Source organism: Nipponia nippon, unplaced genomic scaffold (assembly GCF_047370975.1).
Source record: "Nipponia nippon isolate SJK-2023a ecotype South Korea unplaced genomic scaffold, ASM4737097v1 scaffold_8, whole genome shotgun sequence".
NCBI lineage: Eukaryota > Metazoa > Chordata > Aves > Pelecaniformes > Threskiornithidae > Nipponia > Nipponia nippon.
Window position 1 is genome coordinate 27,157,331 of NW_028262402.1, and position 25,880 is coordinate 27,183,210.

At 38.3% G+C, this 25,880-nt stretch overlaps 1 protein-coding gene across 15 annotated transcripts in view; it reads left to right on the forward strand.

The window, feature by feature from the left end:
* CDC42SE2 (CDC42 small effector 2) overlaps positions 1-25,355 on the forward strand; it is a 91,685-nt gene extending 66,330 nt beyond the window's left edge. For 13 of the 15 annotated variants that reach the window (XM_087741621.1, XM_087741619.1, XM_087741618.1 and 10 more), the window contains 3 exons: positions 19,948-20,049; positions 24,654-24,771; positions 25,216-25,355. In XM_087741621.1, coding sequence (XP_087597747.1) covers positions 19,948-20,049; positions 24,654-24,752 — 201 coding nt within the window. In that variant the 3' untranslated portion in view covers positions 24,753-24,771; positions 25,216-25,355. Of the gene's footprint in view, positions 1-19,909; positions 20,050-24,653; positions 24,772-25,215 lie in introns of those variants that run through there. The other 2 variants (XR_015700954.1, XR_015700955.1) reach the window with 1 other exon arrangement.
* The last annotated feature ends 525 nt before the right edge of the window (positions 25,356-25,880 follow it).

Below are 25,880 nucleotides of genomic sequence, written 5' to 3' on the forward strand. Positions count from 1 at the left end.
GCACAAGATGGTTTCAAGTTGGTATGTGGCTGCCTTATCTCTGGAGATTGAGAAATAAATTGGGACCAAATTGTCATTTGTCTTCTAAGTTTGCCCAGACCAGCACTTCTCTGCTGGCATAGCGTGGCACTTCATGCTCTGCTGCCCTAGCATGGTGGTATTGGCCAGCTGGAGCGCTCCTCCTCTGGAGTGGAGGTGCAGAGCTCGTCTCATCACAGTGCACAGCAGGAGATACGGTTGCTTATCGGACGCTGCCTTCCCTCTGTTTTACGTCCATCTCTCGGGGGATGTGGTGCAGCACACAGCTTTGTAGCTTCACTTGTTAAAAGAAACTGTGACCTCTTTAATTCTTCTACTTACTTAAAAACCAAAAACACTTCTGATGGGCAGTGACTGTGGTGACAGCTGAGCGCAGGTGAAAGCTCTGGAAATTTGTGGCAGTCTCTTATTCTGGCCTCAAACTACTTTAAGCACAGGTTAAAGTCTTGCCTCCACTGAAACTACCAAATTATGCCACTGATGTTGAGTTCAGTTTTCTTGCAGCTCAGGCCTGACTCATTTGAGAGGTCAGCATTGGTTTCCTTGTTTTACAGCTGGAAGATGTCAGGCAGGTTACTTGAGGAGCTGTATGATTGTCCATCGGTGGCTTCAGAGCCTCTGACCTTAAATGAGGAAAGAACAGAAGAATTGTTTGGGGCATACAGGATGATGTGGTAGGTAGAGAAAAATGAGTTGGATTCAAATAAAATGGAGGAAAAGACATCAACAAGATTGATGAATAGATGTTAATTGGAGATTACACCAGAATCATAGAATTTTAGAGGTGATGTCACATCAGGTTTTTCAAAAAGACAGTTGCATAAACTGTAGTTATCAATCTTTACCTCATTATGTATATTTGCATAAAACTTGCCTTTTGAAGTGCTTTATCAGTTTTGTGAACTGAAAAACCGATGCTATCAGGAATTAAATTACATAAAGAAAGCACACTTGGCTATGTTCAGCTGGGAACTAAAGTTGTGTGTCAAGGGAGTGTATTACTTATAAAATGAAATTAATCTTATGACTCACAGAGTTCCTCTAAACATAGGGGGCTTCCAAGCCAAATCCGCTTCACGTAGATTTCTTGAAAGACTTCAGTAAAATTAATACAGGACAACACGTTATTTAACTCTGTTTGGAACAAATATTACTTTAAATACAGCTTGCCATACTCCAGTTAGTTAAAAAGCATTTAATTCCTAGGCTCTAGGATGATGGTTAAGTAGTAGATTACTGTTAAAATAGGGCAGTAAATCCTGCTAGGCACATATTTCAAAAAAATCTGCTAGGTTATGCAAACACACACGCGTACACACACACACACGTGTGTGTGTATGTAACATGCCGGATTGCTTGTGTTTGTGGTAGCAGCTTGGCATTGCTGAACTTGTAAAGGGAAGAAGAAATGCCAACACAAGAATAGGCTTGCTGATCTACAGAACAGCAGGCAAAAGAGCCTACAGGGTCTTTTATTCTCCATGGAAAAATATCAAATGCGTATTTTCTTTTTTTAACATCAGAATTAAGCTTTGAAAATGAAATGACTCTTCAATTTGTAATGGAAAGAAAGGAAGATTTGGGGGAGGAAAGAAAATAACTGCAATGTATGTATTTCAGAGAATAAAGAAACAGGACTTACGTGTGAGAGAGAAGAACTGGGGCTACTTAATTACTGCTTTTAAAAACTATTTTAAAACCTGTCAAAGATTTCTAAGCCCATTATGCCATGTGGATATTAGCTTCTCTGTAAGCTTCTCTGCACTTGTACAGCGCAAATCTCTTAACGCTATGCAACCAATACCAGGCTGCTGCCAGTAGTGAGTATGAGGGAGAAGAGGTGATTAAAGTGGCCATGGTGAAAGCAGCGTGGATTAAACTGACTGCTGGAAGACTAGAAAGGATGTAATCAAGGACTCCTTGTATGGCTCTACCCCTAAAGAAATAAAACGTACGCACATATGTCAGGTCAGTGAGATTCAGCTGCTCTTTTTAAGTCAGGAATGAAATGCCAACATTTCCATTATAAAAGGAGAGTAACGTTCCTACACAGAGCAGATAATCAAGAGGAAATTTACACATTTTAATACATACACACCTAGATTAAAATCTAGCAAGAAACTGGCTGATATGTGTAGATATGTGTGTTAGCTGATTTAGCGGCTAAAGAACTGAAGGTTATGGGGTTTTCTGCAGGCTGCAAAACTTCATGTTTTTCTACATAGCAAAGGTATATAAACTGTAGTTCCTGGTTTCTCCAACTTGTGAAGTATGTTTTGGATGGTGGGTTGGATTTTGGTGTTTTGTATTTTGTGTGTGTGTTAGTGTAGGAAATAATCTAATTACAGCAAAGACCAACTGCCAGAGTATTTTTCCAGAGTGCTTGCCTGGGATCCCACTAACTGTGCTGAGATCGTCTGAGGAAAGGCACTACCAAATAACAAAAAAATACAAAACTCCTGGATGTTTAGTAGTAGGTTTTTATGGGGGGTGTGTATAAGCATCATGACTTTTTTTGAAGGCAGCACAGCTTAAATGTTAAGGCAAAAATTTATTCTAGCTAGATTTTAAAATGGATTATGTTAATTCTAGATTACATATATATTACTTTTTTTAGACTTAACTGCTTAATTGCTGTTCATTGTAAACAGTTTTTCCATACCTAAAGAATTATAATACAAGAGGAGTTTCTGAAGTGCGCAATACTCGCGTGAAATAACTGCTTTGTAGCATCTGCCGTAACATTTTGCAAATGTGAGGGCATCTTGATCATCCTTTGAAGACAGTAAAATTAGTCCCTCGTACGCTGCTGGTAGCATGCTTCATGTCACCAAAATGACATTCTGCAATATCTTTGTCTCTTGCTCACTCTCTCTTGACACAAGTGTAAATACAAATTTCTGTGTAGTCAGAGTGAAGACAGGAGCTTACATCAGTCTGATCTCTCTCTACTTTATATAATAGGAAAAGTGATCAGGTACTCTATGGTACCTCACGTTACATAACAGTTTATGTAATTCGGTGTTCCAGAATTAGTCAGCTCGCGTTATTACCCAGTGAAAGGGAAAGAAAAATGGTAAAGGGAATGGGAGGATTTTATTTGGTTTTGATGTCCTTGTATTTTTTTTAATCTAAAAAGACAGAACTTTCTCTTTGAAGCATGCTCTGAAATACAACTCAAACCTGTTTTACCATATAGTTGTTTGTTGGTCACTAAAATGTACATCAAGTGATTGACTCTTAAAAGGAACCACCTTTGAAAATAAGTAAAACTTGCAGTTGCCAGGTCTACAAACTCACTCTGGGTTCAGAGAGTCAAGCTGAATCTTTTTCCCACACTTGTACAGTAAATTTTCTGCAAGTAATCCCTTTGCTTCAGCTCACTGGAATTTAGTAAATAATTTGGTCATGCCCAGGAAGGAATAGAATTCAACTTAGGCTCTTAGCAATGTTGGCTCTGCAGGCATTGCAGGGGCGAATATCACTGAGAATGTATTTTTTATGACCAAGCATAGCAGACACTTATGTTTGCAATGCACAAGACAAGAAATGCTGCAGGATGCACTGACTGTGGTATGGTTCATGCTGTTACTGTTCCCCAGATGAACAGCCACACCTAAGTTTTAGATTGTGTTTTATGCAAGTTTACTTTTTTTAGTTTCTTAAACAAAAATGAACTGTAACTATACAATCTCGGAACACAGAAGAGAGGTCTGAAAATGAAGTCTGCAGGGAAACAATTGAGAAGGGCAGAAAGTTTTGGGCTTCTCAGTTTTTTTTCCTTGGTGATCCCAAAGAGGGAATGTTGAGTGTCTTGGTTAATGTGTGCATCTTTCTGCTTTCTGACTTTTTTTAGCTTTGCAGCTGGAAAACAAAACCCCTTTGTTCTGTTCTTAGTGGAGAAATTTGTTTGCCCTTGAGTTTTAAAGAATATTAGATTCATAAAGTGTACTTAAAATGTATTTGCATTTTCAGTATCGTATGTAAAAATTAACACTTTAAAGCTTAAGAAATCATGTTTAAAATTGTCTTGCATTAGGTTATAGAGAGAACTAGGGTAATTTCTGAAGCTGTAGTGTTTGGCTTTGCATAAAAGCAGCTGGAGCATAAACCAAGTATATGTTGTTTCTATGAAGAAAAGCTTTTTAAGCTTCTGAAGAGCTGTAGCAATTTCCTTTCTTCAGAAGGGACTTCAACATGGCTGCTAGAGGCGATTTAAGACAAAGAAAGGTGAGGGAATAGCCAGAAGCTTAAAGTGGCAGGATTTCTTAATACTGCTCTATTTGTCTTGTAGCTATGCAGCCTTTGGGATCCTTTATTGAGGTAACTTGTAAATCAGTTGTTCTTTCCAGTAAGAAAAAAGAGCAGTGTTTGGGTAAAATTCCTGCCTGGGTGGCAGTCAAATGACAAAGTTGACCGATACCTTTAGGGGACCCAGTCAGAGGTTAAAGTTACAGTAATAGAGAACAGCAAGGAGCAGAGGCAGGGAGGGCACCTGAGAAGTGAGTATGCAGTGGGCTGTAAATGCCAGTCACCTGAAAGGATGAAATTTCTTTGGCTGGCTGTGCTTTTGCATGTGTTCTTTCCAGCAAGCAGTGAAGGAAGGGATGTGGAGCAAACACCAGAGGGATAGCAGGACCACCACAGCTTTCTGATTTTCAGTAATAACTCTAATGCGCTATTTCCAGACATCTGAAGTGAAAGGTTAAAGAGGCTCTGAGAAGCTCTCTTTAGGGTAACTATAAAGTGGCAACTGGTGTTCTACCAGTTCCATGGTAGACAAATCAGATTTTGCCTATTAAAAGTGAAACCTTTCACATCGATGCATCTCTTCTTGTCCAAAATTATTCTGATGTAGTATGCAGCTCTCCTTAGTGTAAAACTGTGAAGCTATTGAGAAGCACATAAGTGGCAGTGTTTTTTCAGGACAGCAGTTATAAGTGGCTACTCTAATACCTGTGTCCAGGGATCTTCACAGAACTTCAGGGAAACTCAGTGAAATGGCGAAGCGAGGTTGAGGCATAGAAACCGCGAAGGAAATCTAGGAAGAAAATTAACTGCTTGCAAATTCTATGCCTTTATCATGGAAGCATGTCTCTGGTGGTGTAGCCTGATGACACTGTGGCATAGGGAACTCTGATACAAAATAATCTGATACAATCGGAATTTGGCAGTTGTCACGCTGGTGAGCCAGCTGCTCAAAACCAACTTGTTTTATCAGCATAGCTGCCAGAGTCCACTGGAGACCTGTGTGTTGGTAAAGGGTACTTGACACTTGGGCTATGAAACATAGAGTGGTGGTGGTAGTGTTTTAGCTTAGTTGTTGGGTTTTTTTCTTTAATTTAGGAACAATAGATATTTTCCTACCAGCAATTACTATTCGATTCTGTGTTCATAGCTCTAGTTGTTAGGAAGATGGAGTTGTGTACCTGTTGTTTTAGGTATCATATTTGCTGAAGCGTAAAAGGAAAAATATTTACTATAAATAATCTACACTTGTTGTTATGCACCCAGTTTAGAAATTCCCAGCCTGCAGCTCATTAGAAAATATGGTTTTGTTCTGTATGTTTATTACTTTTTCTCCTCTTCATTCTGACTTTTTTTTTAACTGCCAGTGACTGTAAATGTGTAGCCAGCATTTGATGCTGGCTATATCTTGTTTTTGATAGAAGCTGACTACACTTGTGGAACTGGAAGCCGTTGCCCTGAAGTTGCCAATAATTTGAGAACCTGGAGGAGACCGAGATCTCCATGGTGCTCAGTGTTGCAATGCCAAAGCTTCTCCTGTTTTGCTGACTGTTACAGAACCATGCTTTCCTATTCTTCATATCTTAAGAAGCTCCTAAATACAGGCTTATTCTGGCAAGGCCAGTAGATCTGACACACTAAGAAGGCCACTATATTTTCTGGGTTTCTACAGTGGATCCAACTTCCGAATTGCCAGTACTAGACTGAAGGAATGGTGTCAAAAAGTATGCAAGTAGGAAACACAATAATAGAAATTCTGCTCTCACAGTAATAAATTCATCATAGATAACTTAGTGCAGAAGACCTGCAAGACAAGGAGGGATAGGCTTGCCACAGAAATGGATTAGTAAGTAGAAATATTTTTCTGAACATTATGGGCAGCCAACGCTGCCTCTAAAAATGATCGTGTGGTGTGTTGTTGATCCTGCTCGTGCGTCTGGCAGTAAATTCTGAATAATGAATGTACCTGAGACTGTCATCAACAAAATTTGCGTGTCGTCTTAGTGCAGCTAATGGAAGAGTAAGGAGCTATTGCTACTGCTCATGAATACTTCTTTTCAACGAGGCTGTATTTAGAAGAGTAGAATATGACAAATAAATTAGGAATATGGTGCACTTTCTGACTGGATGAAATTTAAGTAGTTAACTGGTTGTTTATGCTCAAGACCTGTGGAATTGTGGCATGCCTCAACTAGACTATGCAAAAGTGCCTGTACATGCTTGGAACTGATGTTTTCCTTTTGCTAGGAGGTTGGACAAGGCAGCAAGGATTCCTTTGTTTTGCCAGGGAAAAGCAGAACACTCCTTGAAAGGACTTCCTTTTTTATGTTCCTTGTTGAACTGAAATAGGTAGGAAAACAATGCCTGACTAGAAATTTTCCCTCACAATGGCCTTTTTTCTTCATTGTCTGTCTTTTGAGCCTACGGATTTGCAGTGGCACACCATGTTGCTCTTGCTTTGCCCCTGTGCTTCTGTTGGGACTTGTTAATTAGCTCCTGAACAATTTCCCTTACATCTTTTGGGGGTATTTGCCACACTTTGGGCACAGGCTTTTGTGTTGCTGTTCTGTGTCAGATACTATTTTGAATATGTCAAAAGCTGAGCAGAAAGCTATTTTAAGTCTGAGTGCAACTGTTGATTTGAACATTTCTTAAGAGTTCCTGGTAGAGTATTCTTCTAGAGATGCTTCTAGCCGTGCTACATGTGGGCTTGGCATCTAAGCATCCCTAAAATATCTACTGGGCCATCTGTTGCTAAATTGTCTTGGATGCTTGTTATATTGTCTTTTTTTTTTTATTTTGTGTATAATGCCATCATTTCCATGTCCACTAGTGGGATCATCTTTCAAATGCATGACTGTTTTTCATAGTATGGGAAGAAAATGGGAGGCTGTTCCTGCTTCCCTTGTGTAGGTTGTAACTCCTTTTTGCTTTGATGTTTCAAGAGCAAGCAAAGACAGACTACTTCATAACATATTTTGGGATGTACTTGTTCCAGTGACTTACCTAAAATGAACTGGATGAACAGATTTCCAATGCTGACAGTCAAATTTGGGAGCTTTGCGGAAGTCCTCACAGGAGTAAGAAGTGGGATGGCCACTGAAGCAAATTTGTGATTCCATGTTTATGAATGCTTCTCCTCACTGCAAAACAGGGTACCCGAGGCTGTGTAACAGCACTCATGTGCTGATGAGGTAACTGGTCAGGATGCCTGTGGAGCAGCAAGGAGAACACAGAGATAATGATGAGTTCACACAAGTGACAAATAACTTAGCAAGGAAATGCCAATGGGAAGATGGCCAGAAAAGTCAGCAGTCATGAGTATGTCTCATGGACCAGACACACACAAAACTGTAATGGGATTACTTCCCTTAAAAAAGGATTTGTACAAAAAAAAAAAGTATCTTCATTCAGAGCAAATTCATTTTTGATAAAACTTCACTGAGAAGAATGTAGTTCAGTACACCACTAGAAAACCAGGTGAGTATTTAGGTATTTCATTGCATATGTATATAAACAAAGAAGCTGCTGCTGCTATTTGAGCAAGCTAATGTCAAGCTTCTAAGATGACATTCACAGGGGTATTTAAAAACTGATTAATTAACTGTGTCCATGTTTGTTGACTCTTGAGGATATTACTATTAAATACTGTGGCTTTGTTTTTGCCTATGGCACAAGTACTAGAGCTTCCACCCATGAATCCTACTGCTAAAAAAAAATGAGCGCCATAAGTCCTGAAGATCCATCTTCTCCCAGTAAGGGAATGGTGTAGGTTTTCTGAAAGTACCATGTGTGCCCTGATTTGTTGTCACTCGAAGGTGAATCACAGTGTGCAGTACCAAAACTGCTGCTTGCGAGCACATATGACAATGTGTTTAGAACTATTATCTTCAGAGCAGTAGATGTTTTAACTAGCTGGTCCAGAAAAAGTGTTAGACTTAAGTGATTGGTTTTGTATGGTAGGTGTGACTGAGGATCCTGTATCTGGCAGCGACTATTACCTCTTCAGAGGTAATATTTCAGTTTACTTTTTGTTCTTATACTTTTCTGTAATGGAGTTTGGTATGTCCATATCATTCTGGTTTACAAGATTATACAGAGTGTACACAGAACTACAGAAGGCTTGTATGTCATGTATCTTATGCAACATGTATGTTTCCATATAGATGCATATGCAGGACATAACAAACGTGTTTATGTTAGCCAGCTGGCTCTAGGAAGTCTTACTACAGGATTTGAGAGCATGAAATATAATTTCTTAACAAAAGAATTTCAATACGTAGTGTACTTAAGGACACCCGAAGCTTTTGTTTGTGTTGTAGCTGGGGAGGGTGACATTCATTTGGCTGAGCAGGAGGGGCTTCATGTTGTAATCCTGACACAGGTCCCCTAGAGAACTACAGCTCTCGTCATGCCAGAGGACCTTTCAAATATTTCCTGTGTTCTTGCTGGAAAAGGTCAGCGAGTGAAAGGAAAGAGAGCTCACCATGATGCAGGTTGCAGCATGTTGTTACCAGGACTTTGGGATTTGCTTTTTTTTAAGCAGCTATTAGAAATTTCCAGAAAGTTTGTATTGTGGTGTATCTTTACATTATTTGTTTAATGTGTGTCTTTTAACATTATGATTTTGATCACTGGGGAGAATATACTGCATCTGTGTTACAGCAAAGTCAATTCCAGTCTGCTCTATGTTCTTCCTCTTCATCATCAGCTGAAGTTAGAGACTTGGAAAATAATCTAGGTGACAGGAGGCCTCTGGATGCCATCTATTGCAATGAGCCTACTCAAAGCAGAACCAACAAGACAGGCTTTCGCCAGGCCATGTCCAGTTGTGTTCTGGGGACCTCCAAGGATGGACGTTCAGATTCATTCTTGGTCCACTGTTTGACCGCCTACATAACAATTACTTCTTTTTTTTTCTTTTATTTAATCAGTATTTTCTATGTTGCAACCTAAGGTTCTGGCTTCTCATACTACCACTGTGCACCTCCAAGTCTGTCTGTCTTCTGTATCCTCCTGCTAGGTAGTGGAAGACCATTAAGACCACAAGCAGATGTCTCTTCTTTTCTTAAGGGTGAACACACCCACTCTTTCAGTCTCTTCTTCTATACCATGTGCCGCAGAGTTTTTTGTCCCTTACCTGTGTCACAGCTCTGGATTCACTCCAAAAGGTGCAGTGATAAACTTTGTTTCCATCTGTGCAGCTAGTAAGAAGCACTTGATCCAAGCAGTACCTAAAATGTTGGAAGTTACACAGCTTGGCAACTGTAAGAAAAGAATATATGTTAAATGCCAAGTTCTGATTTTTGCTGAGATACCACAAGCCAGTACCACAGACTTGTTCCTTTCATCACGCCCTGCTGTCCTTGTCATTGAGGATTTAGCTGTTACTGCATAGTCTGTCTAAAGACATTAAAGTATAGTTGCTATAGTAAAAAAATAGTATTATTATCTTAGATGACTGTTTTGTTTTTTAAATTATGTTAAAGAGGCATTAATCACCAAAAGTAATGAAAATGAACTTATTGGAAAGAGAAGTTAGTTTGTGGTATAATGTGACAGCCAAGTTACAAGTTGTAAATGTCGTCTTAAAATTGTGCTAATGTGTATTTTGAAAAGGACAGTACTTACTAGCTATACTAAGGAATGGATTCTGATTTACTATGTGACTTAGTTGGTTTAAGCATCTGGAATGAAACAAGTTCCCTTTAATGTGTGAGCTAAACACATTTCTTAAAAGACCTATTGTCTTTCAGAGTCATTTGACCTCATCTGGCAAAATTTCCTGTTTATTTAGAAAACATAGGCTACAATTGCCAGTTTTGTCATGTGATGACTAACACCATCATAATATAATGGAATATTGTGTAAACAGATCAAAAAGCATACACTTCAAAAGATTCAAAAAGGTGCTGAATTTGCTAAAAGCAAGGGAGCTGTTTGAGATAACAATATGCAGTCCAGTTTGAGGTATTCATTTACAAAATAGATCAATTTGATGTGAAGTTGTACTTAAAGTCAGGCTGGAAGATTTGATAAAGTCAGCTTCTCTGCCATTTTAGAGTCTCTTATTTTCCCTTTTGTCTTTTCTAAATACGAATGGAACTGCTAATTCCTTTGCTCGGGAGTTCAGAAAGTGATCAGATTTGCTCATTCTTTTTTTGCCACTTGAGTCAGTCAGTAAAGTCAGTCAAGTGATTTTTGCTTAAAGGCTAAATCCAGTGTACATTTGATAAGCAATTTATTAGATGCTAATTATAACAGCTTACACTATTTAAAAACTTAAGTCTTTTCAATCCTTTGTCTCAATTTCCTAACTTCTTTAGCTAGAGAAGTCAGGTAGCATCCTGGATTTTTGGAAAACTTGATGAAAGCAGAGTGTGCTGGAGGCCAGCTACTTATCTCTGTTGCTTAGGAGCTGGCATGAAAACCTTTGCTGGTTTCCTCCTGCTTCTGTTCTGATGAAGCCATAGTTTGTAAAATCCATAAGCAATCAAGATTCTTTAAGCAATCTGCTAGAAATTGCCCACGTAAGGGGCTGAGAAAAATGTGTTAGTAATGGTAGCAGCATTGGTGTTTCACAGTTGATGAAGATCACAGCACCGGTCAGAGCATCGTCACACTGGGCTTGAATACCACGTTACTGCTTTAGAATAAATCGGTCACTGAAATATGGTGGTTTGGAGGGAGTGGCTAGCATTTTAATTTACCGTGCATATTATCTTAGTTCTGCTTCTCTATATTTCTTCTGTATGGTAGACGTCTTGACATAAGGCATTTGAAACTTAAAGATTTAGTTCTTCATCCTTGCTTCTTCAGAGAGTATATGGTCTCCTGCAGTTCAGTATAGTGTCACTTTATGGTTCAAAAATTAAATTAGATGTTAAAACTTTAAACATATGCTAGTGCCTGACTGAAATTTTAACATTACTGTGGATGGTATCTCTTTAATTTCATCAACTTTCATATAGTACTTGCAGATAGTATAAGTGTTGGAATTGGCAGTGTAAGATCATGGGTTTAAAAAGCTGAAGAAAATGGAAAGTACTGCAATATTCATAGAAATGTTTAGGAGCTGTGCAGCCTTTTCTTCTTCAAAAATGTTATAGTGGCTATATGATGATCCTGTACATCCAGCCATTGGTTTCACAGTACTATTTGCTACATAATGATCGAGTTGCTGGAGATGGGATTGCATTAGCATTCCAGCTTTATACATGTACATGCTTTTTGTCGTTTTTAATATGAATCTCTAGGTTCCTAATGAGGGAGGAATGTGTGGAGAAATGCATGTTAAACACACCATGTGCAAAAACAAATACAAGGGACATCCTTGCCCCTGCAGCCCCTTGATGTAGGGTTTGATGAAAGAGACTCTGTAAGACCTTTTTAGGTAATTTTGATGGGTCAATATTGGCAACCCAGACATGTCACTCAGAGCACAGCTTGTCTTGAGAGACAGTCAGTCATCCTGTGCACATCAGACTATTTTGGGAGCAGAACAGCATGTACGTGGGAGGACGGAAAGCTACCTCTACAGAGTGATCTGATACTTCCTATTCTGAGCAAGTACCTAGCTCTTCCTCTGTGTTAGCATGTGGAGGATCAGCTGGGTGGGCACAGCACAGGGACTCCTTTGCTGCTGGTGCTCTTTTCAGAGCACATGTAAAAAGTAGGAGAGATCAAAGAAAGAAAGTAAAATGAAGGGAGTTTTTTCACCTTCAGTTTCTCATGTAACCATCCAAATCCCCCATCTTGAAATGGTTGACTATCTTGTCTTTGATTAAATCCTTTCCTTAGATTTCTATCTTAGTTTTATCTTTGGCCTGAACTGCTTTTGAAGTTTCAGCTGAGTTCTTGAATACAAAGCTAGCAAACAGCTCTATTTCAACAGAGAGCTATATCATTGAAAAGTTTAATAGATCACTTTGTCCTCAGGGAAAAGTTATGAAACACCTATCTTGATTGGTGGCAAAGATCCCAGAGAGTAAATTAACAGATTAAAAGAGCTTGCTTTTTGCATTGGGTTAGCTTGAAATTAACACTAGAATTCATGGTAACAGAAGTTCTCCAAAAAAGGGTTGCTGTTTGAGGATTATTTGTGAAAGAAGGTCAAATACAGTAGCTGTGAGCCTCCATATAAATCTGATAGTTCCTATTTAGAAAAAAAAAAAAAAAAAAAAGGCAAATCACATACTTACCTATCATTGTCTTGTCAGTGCATCCATACAGTATTGGATATATGAGCAGACTAGCTCCTAATCTGACAACAAATGCACTAGGCAAGTACAGAGGAGAACCAGGAGTGTATTCCTTGTTTGCGTTTGTCCTACCTACCATAAGAACAGCGGTTGTGGTGGCTCTACTGGGATTTATTTTATTTCAGGAGAGTCTGGGATTTGGATTGTTTTTGTATGGAAGGATATATTAACTCTAGATGTATTAGTGTGGCAAAGGATTAGATGATGTGGTTAAAAGTTATTATACTTCATTATGTTCAAGTTACCCTGCTGTTATTTAAAAGTCAAGCTTGCAAAGAGCTATCGTAGAGAGTGAATTGCTTCTTACTGTATTTGATGCCATTGTAATGACTGAGCTAGCAGTGACCGAGCAGTCTGAAAAACTGACCCTCATGTTGTGGAGACAGTTTAAAAGCTGTGTAACTTTCTAGTGTTTATGAATTCACAGTCATCTTTCTGCTTTGAAAAGAGCAAAATTCTTGGAGGTCATAAATGTAAGTGGTCATTCTCTGACCACAGAAATTCATTTTGCAAAGCAACTCTTTATAGCGTCCAGATGGATCTTTTACTTCTCTGTTCACGAGGGAGAGTTTCCCAGTAGGGAGCTAGCAAGTAAATTTATTAAGTCTTGAACCAGGCTTCAGAGAGGAATTAAATGTTCTTCAGTTATCTTCTTGCCAAGAGAGATAAGCTTGTTTTATGACAGTAATCATTTAAGAAAAGGGAAAAACTACTTTTTATCTTAGCTAGGTTATTGAGCCTGCAAGCCAGCAGTAAGAATTGCTGACTCAAAGGCAATCCTGGCAGGTGAATGGGGCCCACTGAAGCCTCAAATGCTGCTGTGATAGCCCACTCTAATGTGGACTATTACGAATACCTTGGTTTACACAATGTACGTTCCTTTTGAAGAACTAATTTTTTTAAAAAATAGTCTGAAATTAGAGGAGAGACCAATACAAGACTGGAAAACGAATCTCGGGAAGTTGATGCTTTTACTCTGCATCAGATGAGGTGCCAAAGCATGATGTTTTGTTTTGTTTTTTTCCTGATTATGTATCAAGGCAGTTTTGAAGTTAAAATACAATAGATGTTTCTCATAATTTTATTCAGAAAGGGAAATTATAAAGCACAGGGATTATGCCTCAATAAATGTCACTTCTTAGATTTTCTGCATGTGAGTCTTTGTGGCAAGCTTACAAATTTTGTATTGAAATAACAGAGAAGCCAAAATAACATGTCATGAAAAATAAGAGAGAGTCTTGTGGAATAAGGAGAAATGATGGCAAATTTGAACCAAAGTTGCTCTTCTACAGCTAGTGAGAATGAAAGACAAAACTGTGTCAAAAAGGATGGTGCATCACATGCCATTTTATATATGGATCACTTCATATTGATTTGGATCTGGTTGGAAACATATTGCACAAGATTAGACTGGATAGATCAGATCAGCATGCTCTTTCCTTTCTGATTTAGTTTACTGTGCCCTACGTTTTTTGGAACACAGATAAATATGAAGTGACAGAAAAATGCCTTGAAATGCAATATATGAGATTAATATATATTGTTATGTGATACATAACTATATTTTGTGTAATATATTTTTACTGCATATAAAATAAGACAAAACTATATATATATATGGAAGCACAGTCATGAAAAACGGCACTTACAACGTTTTGGTAAATGTTACAAAGTTTGCAGTAGGAAAGTGTTATCCTTGCCTTGTGGTAGCTTGATGATATGCATAAGTAATAATAAAATGTTCTCCTCAATAGAAAAGCAACTGTATCTATGTTAGTTTTAGAGAAGAATGATCAAAACAAAGTATTACTATTTGTGACTTAAATACTAAAATTTGTTATTCTTAAGGTGAGGTGCAAAGTTCCAGCCTGCCACTGCCACTAATTTGTTGCTAGTGTAGACGTGCTCAGTTTGTTCCCTATAGTAGGCTCGCATTGAGGGCAGTGGGTATTCTGTTGCCTGGTTTCTTACAGTTTACTTGACTGAGATCCTAAGATACAAAAAGCCAGGAGAACATACAGCTGGGTGAAGAGCATTGCTGTGTGGGGAAAAGAGTTGGCAGTTTTTCTTGTGTGTAAAGCAGAGGTAAATTAAATACTAGGTGATAAGAGAAAAGTGCCGTATGCGGGAATTTTAATAAAGAAGCATTGTTTCCAGAAACTCTACATGTTCACAATATGGCAATAACTTATCATCCACTCTGAATTTCTTCAGTTTCCACCGCTTTATGCTTAGGAAGCACGTTCCTCATCTGCACCCACAATGCCACTTCCATTTGAGGGCTGACTGGGGCTGAGATGGAGCCTTCTGCAGGTCAAATCCACACAGGCTTTTGTGTTGCAGCGTCCTTTGAAGTGCTGTGTGTCACCTATGTTTTACTCAGACTTGAATTTGGGATATCTATCTAGCAGCTGTCTCCAAAAATCTGGTGTAGATTTAGCAGAACATGCTTTTTTGCCAGCTAAACAGAAGAGATTTCTTTGCTTTTGAACCCCAGCATATGTAGGTTGGTACTTGACTTTGGGATACCTTTGTATGATATTCTGTTTGACTTCACTTGTGACTTCTGCTTTTAGCTGCTTCCAGAAAAATAATTATCGGCCTGCTAGGATCTAAGTGACACCGCTCAAATATTTTCTGATATATTTGAGACCTTGATGTTATTCTGCATGTCTTGTCTTTTTTCTTTTTTTGATGAAGGCCTGTCATGAAGGGCAGAGAGGGATGCATAACTGTGCAAAGGAGAAAAATTTCCAAAACTTTTTCCTTTTTTATATGTATATATACAGCCAGAGAACTTGTCTAATTCAGAAGTATTGCCGTCACTATGAAGTGGCTTGAGCTAGAGAAGTGCAGCCCAACCTCTGGATAAAATCTGGAAATAGTCAAAAAAGATCACTTCTTCCCTGCAAGTCAAAAATAGAGGGGAATAAAAAGGAAATTTTACATGCTTCTGGATCCATCAGTGGCAATTATTTGTTTAAAGAAAGAAATTACAGTTTTTAATTTCTTGCAATAAGTAGGTTTTTTGAACTGTGAAAACAGTTTCAGTAAAATGCTTGTGGCTTTGCTGAAGGGAAGGTTGAATACGTGGTATAATTAGTTTAATTTTTTTAAACAAGTTTAAAACTATCAAAAGTTTCAAGAAACTTGCAGGGTTAAAATAGTTTCTGTATGATGCAACTGTTGGTGACTTTCTGAATTCTGATCTTGTACTTTGAAAGATATGCTACCCTGTGTGGGTGCAAAGCATCACTTGCAGATTAAGAACAGAAGAGACAGCAATTCTTTCCTTCATTACTATGGTAACTGAAATGTGATCCAGTTTCCTTGCATCTAGTATATGTTTAAAGCAAAGCTTCTGAGATGGGTCTTCAGACTGCTTCCATTCCTCTCAAACATTTAACATACAAACCTGCATCTCTGCTACTTCTGTTCAAAGATTATTTATTCTTTTTGTGGTGTAAAGATTACCTGGCGTGTGCTTGGCAATCCAAATTCTGCAGATTTTTGTCTAGGGAACAAAATGAGTAAAGCCATTAAATGATGACATTTCATATTCTACTTCCAGGAACTTTTACAGGTCTTTTTTCTCTCATCTCACCTCTGTCATGCTCCTTGCCATCCCTCCCCCCCTTAGTAAAGGGGGAAGTGCCTCAAGACAAGGCAAGGGGGGGAAAAGAAGGTCAAATACTACAATTCAGATTTTAAACTTTTTTTGCCTGTTGATACCAAATGTTTCAGTAATTTGACCCAAACTAACAAGAAAGATAACACACAAGTTAGCTCATCATAATAGGAGCTTTCTTCTGCTTCCCCCCTGCTAAGAAAACATCCACAAGAAGCACAGATACAGGACATAGGGTCTCATTGCAGTTAGGCTGCCAGAGTTGGGACATACCTGACCGATACATCTTTAAAACAAACCTTTAGATGATACAAATATTCAGGCATGTGTATGTTGAAGTCCTTTGCGCTAGCATCATAAACATGCGGTTGTTTTCTAGATCACCTTTGTAGTCAGATCTCACTACTACAATGGTTAGTGGTGCATATATATTCTAAGGCTAATTATTTATGGTATGTTATCAAGCAGAGTTTGGGGCATGGGTGAAGACTCCTGGGAATTAATTTTCACTGGGCTCTGTCAGCTCAGGCACATGACTTGCACTAGGAGCAAGCATGGAAAGGCACAAGTGATACACAGAGGGAAAGGAGCATAATTGTACAATTCATCTCTTCTTAAGTAAAAGATGAATGTGCTGCTGCTTAGCTTCTTTCAAATTAAATATACCAAATTTACTGAAGACTCAATCTGTGTGTTAATTCTTATTGTTTATAGAAAAATGGTATTGCATGTATTCTTGCAGGCACAGGGCCTCAGAAAATACAACTTCACAATAAAATCCTGACAAAGCTGACGTTTACGGTGTCCTCTGTAAAAGCTTTGTAACCTTTCCAGGCATGCTTCTGTACTCCTGTCTCCTGTGTTACGTTCCTTGAAAAGAGGTGACTTTTTACGGTGCTCCCCATGTCCCTTCACCCATGCTAATTGGTCATTTCGGTTCTGGCTGAGGCGGTGTCTACAGAAATGGCACATCCTAGTAGGCGCAGCTATGTAATAGAGCAGAACAGTTGGTGTTGGGGAACCATGGTGCGCATTAGATGTCTTTTGTGGTCTGCTGCAGACTGGCTCACCTCATCGTTGGCCTCAGTGTCCATTAGCAATGAGAGTGCGTCAGCTAGTCTTCCAGTTCAGCTTCACCCAAAAGAAGTTTCATTTGTACACTCCAAGATTACTCTGGAATTAAAATTGAAACATGGTAAATGGGGACTGGCAAAGTTGCTTCAAAAGCATGCTTGTGATCCAAGCTAAAACAGTAATGTAAATGTAAACTGAGTGCTTCTGCAGCAAAAAACCATTTGATTTGCTTTCAGAGTGAACTACTTTGTGGACTTAATATAGCAGAGCATTTAAATACTGTTTGATTGCTTCAAGGAGATCACATCAGTAGGCACATGCCGGGGTGTAACTGGCTGATGACCTCTGATAAGAAGCTGGCTTAAGATAAGAAATAGGGTTTGATGGCTGATTCACTTTACCTGGTGGTTACTGGTTGACTAGCTGATGATTGGCAGAGAATCATTTACAGTTGTTCACAAGATCCAGCGCTCTAATTCGGTTAGTGGCATGCCAGTGATCTTAGCAATAAGTGAAGGAGGAAAGTAAGTTGAGTTGCCCAAAGAAAGGACTTGGTTATTTGCAAAACAAATACACAAAAAATTCCAAAAGCTTTGAGATTGTCTACATTTTCTCTGCATCAAAACCCTGGATTTCAAAACTTAAGAAATCATGGGTGTATTGTTTAGGCATATAAATTAATTTGACTCTGGCTGTTATTTTTTTTTAAAAGGAGGAGAGGGACAACTACTGCAGACCTGGAACAATTTTTAAGTGTTTTAATTGGAGCAGTGTGTTTCATAGAGCTCTCTAGAGCTTCTTTCTGTGTCAGAGTCACAGCATATTACAGTACTATATTGTGTAAATACAGGAATGTGCCTTTAAAATAATCATCACACCTGGTGGAGATGCTCCTTGTCCTGAACAGGTCAGTTAAGCAGTTCTCATCCAGTGGAAGCATAAACCTGGTGTGGGGTCTCTCCCCCCAAGTTAGTCACGTATGCTTTACTAGCTGATGCCATGCATAATTTAAGAAATTGTTTGCTGTATGTGTAAGTGAACTTGACTTCCAGATTGGAATATTAATGCATTGGTGGGACATGGTAATAGGTTCTGTTGTGGCTTCTTATGGCTCTATGAACTCTACTAATGTGTTCCTGGAATTGAGACATCTTGGTTAATTTCCACAAACATTTTCTGTGTGACAGCCCTCAAACTACATGAACATGTTTTTATAGCTATGATTATTTTATTTGCTTGATCTTGTCAAATTTGTTGGGACTAGAGAATTTGCGAATAGTTTTGGCATAGTTTGGGTTGTTTTGTTTTGTTATTTCTATAGGAGTGTTTTATGTGTTTCTCCTCACCCCAGCTATTAATATGATGCAGTACGGTACTGAAACCTACTGAAATGTGGTTTTAGCAATAGGGGAAAGGTACAGGAAAGGATTAAATGTGTTTTGTACTTGCTGGCTAAACCCCATGATGTATTCTCATAGTTGTGGGCTCTGATTCATAATGATTTAATCTGTAGCTGTGTTTCAATAGCAGCTAGGCCGCTTGTGAGGCATGTACCTTCGTGTCTCGAGTCTGAGTGGTCTTACAATCTCATTGCAGATTAGAAACGGAGATCCCTTTAAAAATGAGACTGAGTGGACTTTAAGATGATGAGAAGCTTTTAATTGAGCTCATGTAGTTTCTTAGCTATTACACTGTATTTTGTATGACATACCTTAAATTGAGATATTCATACTGTGCTTCATGGCTTTTTTTTTTTTTTTTCTCCTCCAAATACAGGATATGGGCATATGGTGACTGCACACTGCATGGTTTGCTCTGTGTAAGCTCCCTCACTCTGCCCTAAGAAATGAGGATAAGGTTTTCTTGTTTTATTTCTTTAGCTTAGCTAGAGGCAGGCAACTAAAGCAGCTTGAATTAGAGGAAGTTCTTACTGCCTCCAATTTTTCATTTGCCTGTTATTACATTAATAAGAAATAAAGCTGTGACTCTGAGAAAGGGGAGGCAGAGGTTAGGCAATTCTTGCTTTCTGTCTGACGGCACAGGAATCTGAGTCCCTAATCTGGCATCCTGCCTTACTATTACACTGCACCCCTCCAGTGCACACTCTACAACCACACAGACTGGAAGTTATCTGAGGATATGGGGTTCAGTAAAGATATGTCTGTGACTAACCCTGATCAAACTCAAGGCATTGTTCTGAACATGGACATGAAGTATATTACAAATAGTGACATAAGTTCCCATGGCATGCAAATGAGAAATTCTGTAAGTTAGCAGTTTCATAGACTACTAATGCTCTTTGATCCTTAATTCTTGTTTCAAATTACTAAACCTCAAATTTGATCTGTCATGTCATCATTTAAATACAAATATAGGCAGAAGTAACTGTATGAACCATTGCAAATATTGCTTAATAAACCGTGGAATGTAGTAAGGTTATTTACAAATGTTTTGTTGGCCTAAATGTTAGGAGTGGTACCAGTGCTGATCTGCTATAGATTCTCCAAGTGAAAACAAAGGACAGTATTACCAATGTCTTGGCTAACCTAGGAATTTGGACTCTGCTTTTTGACTTTATGAAAATAACTTACAGTGTATGAAATATCCTATGGACAGTTAACTTTTACATTTATGACGCACATTGTTTTTGCCTTTCCAGTGACTCTCAGTTAGATGGTTTCTTTACCTTCCTTTCAGAAAAGACGACGGCGGATTGACCGAAGCATGATTGGCGAGCCAACAAACTTTGTTCACACAGCTCATGTAGGATCAGGAGACCTATTCAGTGGAATGAATTCGGTAAGCATGAGTGGATGAAGAATATTTCATCTTAGACAGAATACAGGAATGCTGTATATGTATACTGTGGCTGAAGCAAGGAGTCTTTCAACTATAAGAAAGAATCTCTATAAAACAGAAGAACAACATGCTAGCATCTTAATTCAAAGTCCTAAACACTTGCATTCAAGATCATGGAATATAATTTTTACAATTCTTACATTTATTGACAATATGTAGTAGATGCTGTATAAATTGTACAGGTTATGTGTAGAATACTTTTTAAAAAATTGTTCTGATGGCATGTATGAACTGAAATAGAAGTGTATTTGAAAATATACTCACGTATTTTAGAGAAAACTTTTTTAAGTGTCTTATAATTGACTAGATTTTTCACTTTAAATGCTTTAAACTATTTGAAATATAGTTCATGTAAAACCCTAATTTACCTTGGTTTATGGTGCAGACAAATATTTTTGGGTGTCCTTGTTGAGGTTTTTCTATACTCTGTAGCCCTGTTTGCAGTGTGAATTATTTTCAGAGAAAGCAGCAGTGTCACAGGCAAGGATTTGTGGCTCCCTGTAAATTATAGGAGCAATAAATATTTTTATCTCTCTGAAAGTGAAAAGCAGAGGCTAAGATAGGTACTGAAAGTCAGCTTATGAGGATAAATTTCTTTTGTACAGCTTCATATTTATGTGAAATGTCAGTCTGTTTTTAAGGTCAGTAATATGCAATCTAGAAAAGGGTTATATGTAGACAATGATGAAAAATACTTCTTGACCTTAATAATCCTCTTTAAAGGAAAAAAAAAAAAAGATGTTTTGAGATGAAAATGGTGAAAAATACTTCTTGACATAGGAGAAGAAAGTTCTGTCAGAGGTATCAGAATAGAGAGCGGAGCTGTAAAGGAGAGAGATGGTTTTAAAGTAGGCAAGTGAGGTCATTTATAGCTTCAACTAGTTTACAGCTTAGTGAGATCAGATGAAAACTTTTGTAACTCAGTACGTATTGGGGAAGGGCAAAACTAGAAAATCTGACATGACAAATATACTACATTTTCCCAGAAACAACATAGTGGATTGGAATAGACTTGTACTAAAACATCTGTAAGCAAGTTAAATGGACAAACACAGCTTCAACTTGATAAAATTCAGTTAAAGCTAATTACTTATTTAATGCAATATATTGCATTAATATTTTAAAGCCATTATAAATTGAAATAATAAAGTGATAAAGTGAGCAGTTTTCTTTTTTTTTTTCTTAAAGGATGGCTTTTTGCTTTTTAAATGTTTGTTGTCCCTCCTGTGAGAACCTTCCTTTTTCTCACAGCTGAGCAGCCTCATGTGAGGTTTCTGGTGATTGCCTGAAGCTTTGCTCTTTCACCTCAGACTTTCTCCCTGCTTGCCCTCGCCTTTGCCTTGCATAATATCCAATTAATCTCAAGATAGTGGGTAATCATTATTGTTTCTCTACATCGACTGTTTCATTTTGAATGCTCATAACTGGCTATCTCTTTCTCTCACTTTTTTTCATTTGGATCATGTGCTGCATCAGTGCCCAGACTGATTTTTCTGATCCCAGGTAGAAAGGATTGGGGCGGGGGGGATCCTTCCCCCCTTCTCCCCCCCTCTGTCCAGAAACACAAATTTCTGCTTTTTCACACTGCTTATTTTCGTGCCTCTTCTGTGGTGACTTACTGTGGTAATATTGCATCCAGTCTCCTTGTTCATTCTTCGCAGTGTAAATTCCAAGATTACGGTGTTACCCTTCATATGTTTTTCTGCTGCTTAATTTCCTTTATAGTATGGACATTATACTCCTTCATGAACCTCCTTTTGCTTTCTCTCTTCTGAATACCTTAGGAATACCTCCTGCAATTTCATTAGCTTTTCCCATACAAATTTGGTTCTTCATCCGCTATCTGCTCTGTGCCTTTTTTCATCAGCATTGTTCTTCATTACATATCCTTATGACTCTGAGTACAGTAGTTTTCTGACTACTGAAAGACTGCTTTTTTGTTTGCCTTCTCTGTAGAGCGCCTTGCTCCTTTGTCAAAGGTACGCTTAAACAGTAGGACCCCTCTGTGCACTGTTTCTTTCACATTCCCATCACTTTCTTTCTTATTTTACCTTCATGTTCCATGGTGAAACCTCTCACTTTCTTATTCTGCTTCATATTCCTCAGTCTTTGACTTCATGTATTCCATCCTTTTCTTATTTTTCCCTTGTTTTCTTTCTCAAGGACCATCTGTGCTATTTCCTGATTCTAAAAGGGAGAGAAAGAAAAGGAAAGAAGGAAATTAAAGAGGTAGATAAGCAGCACAACAGATTGTATGATCTTTAATTGGTGCAATTCTCTTCCCCTTCCAAAATCTTTAAATACTTATTCTAGCTAAGTTAAACATAAGAGAGAAAAACCTTGCTGTTATGTATCGTCAAAGGAAGGCAATGGCATATTTGGGAAAGAAAAAAAAAAAAAAATTACATTTCATGGTGCTTGTTCTTGTAGCTCAGGCTGCCTCAAGAGGAGGATGCTTCAGAAGGAATACCACCTTACAAGCATACAATTGTTAGACCTGCTTTTTGCTCAGTATTTATAACATTGTATGTGTCCTATATAAGTTTTCACATACAAAATAGCCACTGAACTGTTAATGCAGTCAAGTTTAATTTGCTGCATTCTCTTTGCTTTAGGTGTAACAGCCTCTGCATTTTAGACTGATACTTCATTACCCACTAACACAAACATCTGTATGTGTGACTCAAGTACCAGAGAAATTATTCTAACCTTGAGAAGAAGTACTCGTAAAAATTTATACTTTAGCCTTGCAATTTGTGTTGATTTGCTGTTCTCCAAAATTTTAAAGTCACGTAGGCAAGTTGTCAGGCTGGAAGGCGGCATGGCCTGGAGATGTTTTTTTAGCTCTTTTTCACTAGAGGCAGGGTTCATTCAAATAAAATTAATGCCATCCTCAAGTCATTCTTGTGAATACATTTACATGGAGATTAAGTATTTTATGAGGAAAAAAAAATTAAATCCAAACTCTTTTTGTTCCAATGAGCAACAGAAGATGCTTGGTGAAGATGATAACCAGCTTGGTGAAATGTGAAAGTTCTTAAACACCACCCCATGAATGTGGTTGCACTTCTCCACACTTCCTTACAGAGTTTGTAGTCTCTGATGTCAGACCCACTAGGGTATTGGCTCTGAACACTTCTCCCTGAAGAAAAATGTGAATATAACATTGCTTTGCTGCAGCTGTATCACTTACTTGAGCGAAGTGCCAAGGTAGAAAATGGTTTTACATTGCGCTGCTTAAAGACATAAAATTCGGATCTTTTGCACAGCACTGCAAAATGCTATGCTGTTGAAGACAGAGATCCTAAAACAGGCTCTTTTTTTCCACATTGGTTTGAGAAACTGTGTATAAGAAGGAGTTGTGATGGTTCATTTTGTGTGTGTGCGCACGTGTTTTGCTTTGCTGTGGAAAAGAATATAATTCTTTTGTGTTTGCAGACAGGGAGAATATCGTGCAAACTACTTGGAAATCTTTCTCCAGTGCTGTTCTGATACAGCTTTCTAGTGATGCTTGGGGGTCTCTATGAAGGAGCATACATGTAATAATTGCAAGTGGTGCCCTGCAGGCATAGGCTTTGCTGCAAGTTCAATTTCAGAAGCTGTAGCCTGAATGAGTATGTTATTTTGTGCTCATTGTGTACTTGTTATGCACACTCTGGGGTGCGGAGAGAAAAAGGCCAAACCTTTAAGGTTGGAGTTGTCTTCCCACAGGCACTTGGAGATTATTGTTTTGACTTATGTAACACATGCAGGAAAGAACTATGGATTCCCTTCCTTTTTGTTGATAAAGGCAATCAAAGCCATAGAGGGATGTGCATGTCTTTGTGTGTGGGGGGGGTTCTTTTTGTATTTATTTACATCGGGCTAAAAATACCTTCAAATAAGCTATTTCCAGGGAAGTTGATAGATTGAGTATGATTTAAACAATAAATACCCTGCCATTTAAAGGAATAGTAGCAATTAAGGAAAGCAGTGTATGCTGTTACGTAAATAGATAAATAAAAAACCTTCCACAAACCAAAAGCTCCTTTTTGGTTTAGAAAGTCCTTTTTTAATTATCTGAAGTTAGCCATACAGTGCAGATACTATCCAGATATTTTGTAAGTTGTCTATTATATTTTTAACATAATGGTGTCAGCTTCTCTGGTTTATCATACTTGGCAAAGAATATTTTCCATATAACAAGTTAAATTATAGCTTGTCAGATGGAGTGGACTTGGATACCAGTAAGAGATTTGATTTTTTTTTTGAGTAATCAAGCGGGTCAGTGAAAGCCTGAATCAGCCAGTTTTCTTTGGGAGAGAGGAAAAACTTCTGCCTCAGCACCAATTCATAGATCTCTCCTGCTGAGCTGCCTGCAGAAGTGAAAATTCCAACAAGCCTACGCTGCACATGTCCTCATGCAAAAGCGATGTAGCTTTAATGGTAAAGGAGCACTTGAAAACCAAACCTAACCTAGAAATAAAATTGGAAGCAAGAAGACGCTATAGCTCACTAACTGCCTTTCTTGTTTTCTCTACCCCACCTTTCCCTTCTGGCTCCAGGTCAGCTCAATTCAGAACCAAATGCAGTCCAAGGGAGGCTATGGAGGTGGCATGTCTGCAAATGTTCAGATGCAGCTTGTAGATACAAAGGCAGGATAACCTTGGGGATACTTTTCCAGTAAGTATTGCACTCTTCTTTTCAGGCACTATTACAGTAGTAGGAAGAACAACCATACTAATTCATAAGTAGCTCCCTACAAATAGCTATGTCTTTATGATGCCCAATTTTAAAACGCATTTGTGAGTAAAAAATTAAATATTCTGTAAGCACGTTCATTTTTTTTACACAATGAACAGGAGATTGTCCTGACTGCATCAGTCTGTTCATAAGCCTGTTTTATACCTAAGATGATATTGAAGGCAAATCTTTGCAAGTGAAATTAGTTGTATACCAAATTTCAGAAGAATTTTGTGATATGATTAGGGTACCATTTTTGCAACAGTTCCATCCATTTAAGCATAATGTGTATGGTGTTAAATCAATGAATAGCAATGTTACAATAGGAAAATGGGCATTCAGAATGTTCAAAACTCAGTTTAATATGTGTTTTCTGTCTTCCAGATTTATGTGAGTTCCTGTATCTTCTTTCCTGTGTCCCCTCTTTTGCCTTGGTGACTGCTTGCTGTGCTCATGACGAGAGAAGTGATGGCTCATTGTTCACCCTTTGTGATTACTTCAGTGAAAAGTTGCTGTTCTGCTCTGATGATGCCATTTATCAGATTGGTCCAACTGTGCCTTTCAGTGGCATGCACACATTGGCCTCTACCAGCATCATGGACATAGAGCTGTTTAGGATTGGGTTTAGCTTTTTGTTTGTTTTAAGGCAAATTAAAGCACCAACCTTAGCTTCCCTCATCCCTCACAAATACTAATGTGCAACATTCTGTTGCTTTTCAGTCTTTAAATTTTTTCTCCGCTCAAGTAATTTAGAAATGAGTGAGTTTCCATTAATGTCTTCAATCATCTATTGTTCATATCCATTTTTGAAAGGTCTAGGACCTGCAAGCACAAATGATTATTTCCTACAGAATCAGCAGAGTAGATGACCGCATGCTTTGTGAGGTTGCTTTGTATGGTGGCCTGCTTGGTGCTAGAAGAAAAAAAAAAAAATGCTTACTGCAGACCGGTGAAAGATTTTGCTGTGGCACTAAGTCATGCCTGTTTCTGAAAAAGGATTTGTAACTTAGCTGCTTCAGAGTTATGTCTTTATTTTAGTTTTTATCCAG